A 10,504-nucleotide genomic window follows, 5' to 3' on the forward strand; every position below is an offset into this window, starting at 1 on the left:
GCAAGTGGTGTGGTGGTTAAGGCACTGGACACACCCACATGGCTGACCACAGTTCAAGTCCCAGACCTGGTGGCTTGCTTTCTCCCTTTCCCTTGCTCTCCTTCTCTCTGTCAAATTAAAAATAAATGAATAAATAAAATTAAATAAATAATTCTTTTAAAAAATCACTTTTTAAAGCATGCCGGAGCGGATATTGGCTGCCTGGGAATTCACCATCTGGGCAATGCAGCGAATCACCATGTCTCGGATGGTTGGAGACCTGCAGGAGGAATGGGATGGCCATCAGCTGAACTTCAGAGTGAGAAGAGAACACAGCTCAGCCCTCAGAAGTGGCACCTACAAAAATCACTTTTTGGGGACCAGCAAGTGGTGTGGTGGTTAAGGCACTGGACACACCCACATGGCTGACCACAGTTCAAGTCCCAGACCTGGTGGCTTGCTTTCTCCCTTTCCCTTGCTCTCCTTCTCTCTGTCAAATTAAAAATAAATGAATAAATAAAATTAAATAAATAATTCTTTTAAAAAATCACTTTTTAAAGCATACAGTGACCTACATTCATTTAGGCTCTACCCCCTTCTCTCTTTTCCCATTCTGAGCCCAGCATGAAGCCTTGAACTAGAGTCAAATCTTGGAGTCATCAAACCATTAACTAAAGGACGAAAAGCCGATCCTGGGGACAGCAGAACAAAGGACTGACCAAGCTGGGGTCTACACTGAGAGGGCGGATGGTCTGATTCTGTTGTGCTATGTTAATGTTTCATAGCTGTAGCTGAAGACACCGCTGGTCCTGTTTTTTGGCCCACAACATTTCAACTAACATAATTCTGTCTCCCAGAGATAAACATTATTAAATTCTAAGTGTGTATCCTTTTAGATTTTTGGGCAGAGATACGATAAAACACATATGCGTGGATTAGAATACACACATATAACAATGAGATATTTTAAACATAATGATTACAAAACAAAACCCAAAAACAGAAAAAAATGGCCTATTTTCTGAAACAGCTGCAGGGTTAAACACGGTATCATCTGACTGCTTGTGAATATTAGCATATGGGTCTTATAACTCATTACAGTATCTATAATTATAGTGGAGTTCTATTACCTACCTCGCTCAGAAAGAAGCAAAGCTATACAAACCTACTGCTTCTATCACACCAGGTTTGGTAGTCATTAGAACACTCTTGGGTTTGCAGATTTGACTTTCAAATTTCACCTGGCTTAGGATAACACTCACATTTGTCTGCTGTACCCATACTAATCGGCAATAGGAAAGACCATATAGAGAATGCAAGGAGAAAGTTAAAGCAGAGTTAAAAATGGACTAAAACTCCACAAAGTAATTGTGTCACCTGCAGATAACTGCTGTATACCTAGGTAACTTTGATACCTAATAACAAGCCATGGTTGTGTCCTCATAGGGAATAAAGCAACTTACTGGCAAGAACTATTAATAAAACTTTTTTTGCCTCATTGTTAAAAGTAATACAAAATGGGCCAGCAGGCAGCATGGTGGTTAAGGCACCGGATTCCACATGGCAGACTCGGTGGTTTGAGTCCCAACCTGGAGACTTGGGCCATCTCCCTGGGGATTGATTTCTCACTTTTCCTCACTTTCTGTCTCTTACCTATCTCTTTCTGGTGAGCACATGTGTCTTATGGCAGAAATCTAAAAAGTTAAAAGAAATTCCTTTACATGATGGTATTTCACATAAAGAGATATATAAATATCACCATCTTTATTATACTATTAGTCCAATTCTATAACCTGCCTTTTCACTCAACTATTAAACATTTCCCACGTTACACACTTGGCGAACATTTTAAACAGCCACACAATATCCTATGTTGTGGAGGTGCCAATGTTACTTTAATTGTTGTATATTTAGGGTATTTCTGTTTGTGTGTGTTCTTTTTTTTTTTTTTTTTTTACTATTTTGTGTGATTCACAATGTTTTATTATATTTCAAATGAACTTCACATGGGAGTTCATTTTATAGAAGCACAGAATTACTGAATTGAAAGGCATACAAATACTAAGGTTCTTGATACTTATTGCCAAAATACTTTTTATTTTTATTATTTTTTAAAGAATTATTTGTTTATTTAATTCCACTTGCTGTTATTTTTTTTTAAATTTGACCAGAGAGAGAGAGAAAGGGAAAGTGAGAAAGCAAGCTGCCAGATGTGGAATTTGAACCGCTGTTGGCCATGTGGGAATCCAATGTCTTTAACTACCACGACACCTGCTGGCACCAATACTTTTTACTTTTAAATGCCAGAGGGGGAAAGGAGGGAAGAAGGCAATGAGAGAAGGAGGGAGGGCAGGGGAGAGAGGAAAAACCCCCCAATAGGGCATGCTCATGCTGCAATCCTTTTTCCTGCATTCTTTCTTCCCATCAAGATTTTGGGTACACACATACAGGCACCCAGTGTGTTTTTCGTCGTTAGGGCTAGGATTTGAACTGTGGTCAGCCATGTGGCATCCAGCTCTCTTAACTGCTTCACGACAGGGCCTGCTCTGCCAAAATACCTTTTAAAATGTTAGCTAGCAAGTTAAACTTCCATTGACAGTGTCTGAGAGTGGTTGACAATATTCTAAACTCACACCACCCTTTTTCAAAAACTGAGTGAGCAACAGAAGGCCCAATAGGGAAGGCCTGGTATTAGATGTTGGGATTCTAGTGCTATCAGGCGTGGACATGTTGGTTAGTCCCGTGAAGCCCCAGGCTCTGCAGGCACTCTCAGTGCCATTCTCAAAGGCAGGAAACCACTGTCTGCATCTGCATCAGAGGCAACGTAAGACTGTGGGCATGTAGGACCAGCAAGTTAGCGTAATTGCTGTCACTGGACTCCCATGTAGTTGACCACAGTTCAAGTCCTGGACCTGGTGGCTTAAACTCACGCCGGGCATGTGTGCGTGCATACCCAAGATCCCGAGAGGAGGATGGAGAAGGGATTGCGGCATGGCCATACCCCCTGGTGGGTGATTTCTTGCTTTCTGTCTCTCTGTCTTTCTGGCAAGCGCATGCGCCCTATAGCAAAAATCTCTCAAAAAAAAAAAAAGAAAAAAAAAGACTGTGGGCATGGCACTTCTCTACTAGTTCACCGGAAATGATGCCATATAGTGTGATTCACACTCCCGTTTATTCTATTTGCGTCCACGATCAAGGGAGGAATTAGTGAATAGTGTAGTCTGTGGTGAGAAGGCTTGTTAGGCTCCCAAAGAGGAGTAGAACCCAGATTCCAGAGCAGTGCACATACCTGTTTTTCTTCATAATATGCTCAAAGGGCCTTAGAAAGTCTTTCTGGAAACGGAAGTTCGCTAATTCACCCTTTTCAAGAAACTTCATGGAGAGCTGCCTTAATGAGTCAACAGCAAAGATAGCCACATCTTCACTGGGATTACAGCCAACCTGGGCAGGAACAAGAAGTGAGGTGAAACAGGTGTGGTCCGACTGTGGATGCGGGGCTCTAACAGTGAGGTGGGCAGTCTCCCTTCAAAACAAGCTCCCTGGGAAAATATCCACGGAGAAAGGAAATGCCATTTCTTGACTGCAATCTGTCCTATTTTATTTATGTACAATGATGAAAGATTAGTGGTATACATTTATTATAAAGTGCTTTCAAAATGTGCTATTTTGTTTCACTTAAAAATATATAAAATACATATAACACTAAATTTACCATCTTAACATTCATTTTTTACTTTGTTGGGGGTGGGGGACTGGTGGGGGAGAAGGAGACAGAGACAGGGAATGTTTGTTTATTTATTTTTGGACAAAGTCTCACTGTGTCACAATTCTGTTGCCTCAGCCTCCCAATTAGCTAGGGCCACAAGTGTGTGCATCTGCACCTAGAGTGTTCAGGTCAGCCTGGGAACTGAACTTCCAGCCTCCCATGCAGTTGGGGTGCCACTTAACCATCATTATTATTTTTTTTAGAGAGATTTTTGCTATAGAGCATGTGTGCTTGCTAGAAACACACATAGAGAGAAAACACTCCCCAAAGCGGATGGCCATTCCCTTCTCCTCCATTCTCCTCTCAGGATTTCAGGAATGCACACACACACACACACCTGCTGTGAGTTTTAAGCCGCCGGGACTGGGACTTGAGCCACGGTCAACCATGTGGAAGTCCAGCACCCCAACCACTATGCCACCTGCTGGCCCCATCTTAATAATTTTTGAGGAAACAGTCCAATAGGGTACATTTACACAATTGTGCAACCAATCTGAGAACTCTTTTTACCTTGGAAAACTAAAATTCTTTGCTCATGAACCAGCTCTTAGATGCTATCCAAATACATACGAGGTGTCAAAAGACTTTACAGTCTTTGGAAAGTCTCTCTGTACTTTCCCAATACCTGTCATCTAAAGCAAATGATTATAAATGAGTATCACTGGCCTTGAAAAATTCCACAGTAACACTGAGGTTTTTTGCCGGGACAAGCAGTTGGCATAATGGCTATGTTGCTGAACTGCCATGTAGTCGACCACGGTTCAAGTCCTGGCCCAGTGGCTTAAACTCACACCGGGTGTGTGTGCGTGTGTGCCGAGAGAATGGAGAAGGGATTGCAGCGTGGCCCTACCCCCCTGGGGGGTGATTTCTTGTTTTCTGTCTCCCTATCTTTCTGGTGAGCACACGTGTCCTACAGCAAAAACTTCTCAAAACAAAACAAAACAAAACAAAAATGTATTTGCCCCTGCTTTACCCACTTTTAGGAGCTGTGGTTATGGCTATATTCAGTTGGCACTTTTTAGACTTTTCCTCCAGAATTTCTAAAGCAGAAGAATTACCCTGCCAATGGAGCTGGAGGCATCTTGTAGCAGCCCACTCCAAGCGAGCAGTTTCACTGGTCTGACCTAGAAATGTTTTATTTTAACAAAAGCAATGAAGTGATATCATTTATAATAATGAAAAATTGGAAACATCAGTAGGAAAATGGTTATATAATGGTATGTTCATATACACAGAATACTATTTGTCAGATGCAGAGAAAGAAAAGACCCAGTCCCTGTGGTGCAGCAGGTCGCAGGCCAGAATGAGCAGCTGGAAGCCACGTGTTGACCACAGTTTGAATCCCCTTCCTGACTGGCCAGAACCCTCTGGAAGTGTGTGTACATGCCTAGGAGCCCAGTGAGCCAGGAAACTGGATGGGGGAAAGGGACTGCAGTGTGGCCAGGCCCTGCGGAGAGTGCTTTTTCTTTCTCTGTCTCTGAGAAATAAACTTTTAACAAAAAGAAGAATAAACTCCAACTTAAAAACAAAGGAAATTCCGACACCTTCTACATGGATGAACCTTTAGGATGCTATGCTGAATGAGATAAACGAGTTACGAAAGAACAAATACTGTGATTCCACTCATAAGAGAAACCTAGTGTGGTCAAGTCCGTGGAGATCAGAAGCAGAAGGGTGGCTGCAGGAGCTGGGAGGAGTGAGGGTGCTGCTGAAAAGGGTACACAGTCCTGGGAGAAGACGAGAGTCCCGGAGACCTGCTGCACGATGTGAACGTTGTGAGTGATTCCAGTTCACTCCTAGCCGCTGTCAATGTTAGACCACAGAACTGACCTGGGCTTACTTGATTTTAACAAAGCGGTGGCAAAGGAAGTCAGAACAGAGGCAGCAGACACAGGAACAACACAGAGCATAACTTAACCTTTGGCCATGAAGGAGGCATCTTGGGATTTCAGTGTTTCTGTACCAACATGTCTGTCCAAGGACTGTAATGACCTTTGGTGGTAACATCTACCCTGGATGTGGAATATTACAGTATTTTCAATGCCAGTGGATTTTTAATTGATTCTAGACGAATTCTAACAATACATAAGAATGATTTTAGTCCTATCGATCTGTCCTTGAATCTGCAGAGGAAACACATTTTAGACACCTAGAAAACAGGGTCAATTTTTTATCACTTAGTTTTATTCTTCTCCTCAAAATTTTGCTACAGAGATGTATGTATTTGCTGGAGAAAGACAGAGAAGAAGGGAAAGTGAGAAAACATCCCCCAAAGAGGAAGGTCATACCAAAATCTCTTTTCTCAGGATTTTTTAGTTATACATACACATGTGCCCAGTGTGTTTTTCTTTTTCTTTTTTTTTTTTTGAGAGGTTTTCGCTATAGGGCGCGTGCGCTCGCCAGACAGACAGAGAGAGACAGAAAGACAGAAAGTGAGAAATCACCCCCCAGGGGGGATGGTCACGCCACAATCCCTTCTCCTCCATTCTCCTCTTGGGATCTTAGGCACACACACACATGCGCCCAGTGTGAGGTTTAAGCCACCGGGTCCGGGATGCGAACCGCGGTCGACTACGTGGGAGTCCAATGACATAGCCATTACGCTAACTGCTGGTTCCCTGTTTTTCTTTTTTTTAGAGAGATTTTTTGCTATAGGGTGTGTGTGCTTGCCAGAGACAGAAAGACAAAGCAAGAAATCACCCCCCCAGGGGATGGCCACAGTATAGTCCCTTCTCCATTTTCCTCTTGGGATCTTGGGCACGCACACACACATGCCCAGTGTGAGGTTTAAGTCACTGGGTCCAGTACTTGAACCACAGTCGACTATGTGAGAGTCCAGCAACGTAACCATTAACCAGGTATGGTTTTCAAGCTACCAGATACAGGACTCAGACCTGTAGTTGGCTATGCACAATCTAGCTGCTTTAACTACCATGCAATGGCTGGCCCTATAACTTCTTTTTTTAAAAGACAGTGTCTTGCCATGGCACACTCCTCTAGCCTCCTCCAGTTGCTGAAATTACAAGTGTATGCCACCATGCCTGGCCTTTAGGTAAAGTCAGTGCTTGAACCCAGGCCTCCCCACATGGTCCCAGCCTGTGAAGCAGTCTCAGCAGTGTGTACCATCGTGTCTGGACTACTTATCACTTCTCTTTTAAAATTAGTTGCCATCATCATCATCTTCCTCACCATCATTTTGACAGTGATGGAGTGTTTTTAAATTAGAAGGGTTACCTTATTGAAGTGGTCTCCAATCACATGCCATATTCGGGACCACTGCAGTCGGATCCGATTCATGTTGTAGTATGAGATCTCCACAATCTTCTGCAAGCTGAACATGCGAGGATGGTGGGGGGACGCCAGTTCATCCATGGACACAGCACATAGCCAGCGGACAAAGTCAACTAGAGCCGAGACCCAACAACACAAGTGATGCCTTGTTAGTAATGACCAGACGTTGCAACGTGATGCTTCCACAGATGCCACAGGTGTGTCAGTACGTACCTATTGCATTTCCATCCAATCTAGTAGATCCGGTAAAAATCCTAGGAAGACAATCCCAGACACAATAGAATAAATAGGAGATTTGGAAATTGAAGTTTCTCAAATACTCAGAAAAGGCAGAGAGGAAACATTTCAGATTTGGCACTTCACTAAAATAACTGATGGGGCATCTCAAGTGCAGAACTGCTCGGCAGTTTATGGTGATAGTAGAAATGCCAACTGAAAGAGAATGTGATATGACACAGAGGGGGCGGAGAGTAAGAGTCAAAACGTGATAGCACGTGACGTGAAGTCAGTGAGAATGGCAGCCTGAGGACCTCCGAAAAGCTGCGCCTCTGTAACTACAACAAGACCACTGACAAACAACAGTCAAAGCTAACTTTCCCAGGACTGAATTCTGGAAATTAACCAGAGGCCTAAGAAAATTTGAGGAGTTTCAAGAAAAATGGTTGAAACTTGGTCTAAACAGTGAGGACTATGATGTTATTGAACTTCACCCATTTCCACTTCAGTTCCACAGGAAGTCTTAAAATCAACAGCTTAGGGACCAGCAGTTAGCGTAATGGCTATGTCGCTTGACTCCCACATAGTCAACTGCAGTTCAAGTCCCGGACCCAGCAGCTTAAACTCATGCTGGGTGCCTGTGTCCCCAAGATCCCAAGAGGAGAATGAAGGAGAAGGGATTGCAGCGTGGCCATCCCCCCTGGGGGGTGATCTCTTGCTTTCTGTCTCTCTCTGTCTTTCTGGAGAGTGCACGCGCCCTATAGTGAAAACCTCTCAAAAAAAACCAAAAACCAAAAAACAAAAAACCAAATCAAACCAAACCAAACAACCCAACAGCTTAAAAAAATAAGAACTGCAGGGACCAGCAGTTGGTGTAATGGCTATGTCGCTGGACTCCCATGTAGTCAACCACGGTTCGAGTCCCAGACCTGGTGGTTTAAACTCACACTGGGCGAATGTGCGTGCATACCCAAGATCCCGAGAGGAGAATGGAGTAGAAGGGACTGCGGCATGGCCATCCCCTCTTGGGGGTGATTTCTCACTTTCTGTCTCTCTGTCTGTCTCTTTCTGGCAAGCACATGTGCCCTATAGCAAAAGTCTCAAAAAAAAGAAAAAGAAAAAAGAACTGTATGGGACCAGCAGATGCCATAATGGTTATGTTGCTGGACTTCCACATAGTGGAAGTTGACTGCAGTTTGCGTCCCAGACCTGGTGGCTTAAAACTCATGCCAGGCACATGTTTGGGCATGCCCAGGATCCCAAAAGGAGAAGGGATTGAGGTGTGGCTATCCCCCTTGGGGGGCTATTTCTTACTTTCTGTCTTTCTGTCTGTCCCTCTCTCCCTCTGGTGAGCACACACACCCTTATAGCAAAAATCTCTCAAAAATAACTAACTTTGAAACCAGCAGCCTAGTAGTCACCAGAGGAAGCCGAACAGTTTGGAGGTTCCTCCCAAACACTGTTGTTTGTCCTGACTCAGTGCAAACAACCTTTCCTTCATATAATATTTTGAACATACCCCCCATTCATGTGTTGAGCCAACTGTAACAAGATGAAGATTATAAACATGATTATGGTGCTAAAGGAAGGGGCCTCCTGAGAAGAGATCAGTAAATGGGTGGTGGAGGGGGGTCTGTGACTGAGTCCTGGAGGGGTTTATAGGACAGGAAATGAGACAGGCAGAGGACCTCAGGCCACACTCTGCCTTGCTCAAAGTTCTGCTCCCCACCATTTTGTGATGCCTTTCAGCTTTCCAACCACTGCAACTGTGAGTCAAATAAACCTCATTTATTTTTTAAATTTTGTCAGAGGGTACATGAACTTGCTGGAGACAGAGAAAGAGAGAGACCGAGACAGAGATGCAGAGGGAGAAGGTTGAAAAGCATCCCCATGGGGCATGGTCACATCGCAATCTCTCCCTCCTTTTCGTGATTTTGGGCACACATGCTCATGTGCTTGGCATGTTTCTCAAGCCACTGGATCCAGGACTTGAACTGCACAGTTACCTATGTAGGATCCTGCCACCTTCATCTCCAGGTCACGGGCTGGCTTTAAGTCTCTATTTCTATAAATTGTCCAGTCTTGGATATTTATTTTAGCAATGTAATAGTGGACTAAGACACTCTGGGAGTTCTCTGTTTTTTTGTTTGTTTGCTTTTTTTTGTTTGTTTTTCTTCTCTTTTCTTTGTTTTCTTTTTTTTTTTTTTTTTTAACAGGTTTTTGTTATAGGGTGCGTGTGCTCACCAGAAAGACAGAGAGACAGAAAGCGAGAAATAACCCCCCAGGAGGGATGACCACGCTGCAGTCCCTTCTCTCCCATTCTCCTCTCAGGATCTTGGGCACGCATGCACACGTGCCAGGCATGAGTTTAAGCTACTGGGCCCGGGACTTGAACCTCAGTCAATTACATGGGAGTCCAGCGATGTAGCCATTACACCATCTGCTGGTCCATTTTTTCCTTTTCTTTTAAGTAAGAAAGCGAGTGCCTGTGCATTGGTGGGGAAAGGAAATAGGCATTTCTGCCAGAGTCTTTCTCTTGTCCACTACCTGGCTAAGGCAGAAAACAGAAAAAAGGTAAGTGTGGGTAATAGAAGAAAAAAAAATTATTTCCTAAGTCTAAACCAAACTGAACAAAGTGAGGAAAAGCATATCACAGACAATACCTTGGTTTGAGAGAAACAGAGAGGCGACAGTGGCAGGTAATCAAAACGAGGAGGTAAAGAGTAAAATACCACGAGGATTGTTCGGAGAGCAACACTAGTTATGCCAAACATTCTGCACTGCTAACATTCCAGAACTGTCTGTATCTGTCTGAACTGATTAGACTGGTCATTAACAAAATGAAGAGTGATCCATTTGACATTCATTTAATGATACACTTGCAGAGTTTGTGGATTTTATGAAAAATCCTATTTTAAGCACTGATATCTAATGAAAGCCTTCAAGTAAGAATACTTCTCTGTATTCTAGATGTTTAGGTCAAGCTTCAAGTAAATATAATAGAAAGGTTCTAAGGAAAAAGAAATGGAAACAACCCATTTGGGCAACTCTTACTCATGGGTAGGCTTTAAATACTAAACAACACTTGAGATTTCTTTTGTTTTTTTTTTTTGAATATTTTATTTTGTTTGTTTTTACTGAGGAAGGGAGAGAGCTCTTTTTTTTTTTTTTTTTGGAGAGGTTTTTTGCTACCGGGCGCATGCGCTCTCGCCAGACAGACAGAGAGAGACATAGAGACAGAAAGCGAGAAAT

General features: G+C 43.2%; 1 protein-coding gene across 1 annotated transcript in view; it reads right to left on the reverse strand.

The window, feature by feature from the left end:
- Positions 1-10,504, reverse strand: part of ARFGEF2 (ARF guanine nucleotide exchange factor 2) — a gene marked incomplete at its 5' end in the record, with an annotated part of 82,977 nt that overhangs the window by 20,962 nt on the left and 51,511 nt on the right. The window contains 3 exon segments of the mRNA XM_006141291.3: positions 3,269-3,420; positions 6,980-7,149; positions 7,250-7,290. Coding sequence (XP_006141353.2) covers positions 3,269-3,420; positions 6,980-7,149; positions 7,250-7,290 — 363 coding nt within the window.

The sequence above is a fragment of the Tupaia chinensis genome, unplaced genomic scaffold (assembly GCF_000334495.1).
Source record: "Tupaia chinensis unplaced genomic scaffold, TupChi_1.0 Scaffold000049_1, whole genome shotgun sequence".
Taxonomy (NCBI): domain Eukaryota; kingdom Metazoa; phylum Chordata; class Mammalia; order Scandentia; family Tupaiidae; genus Tupaia; species Tupaia belangeri.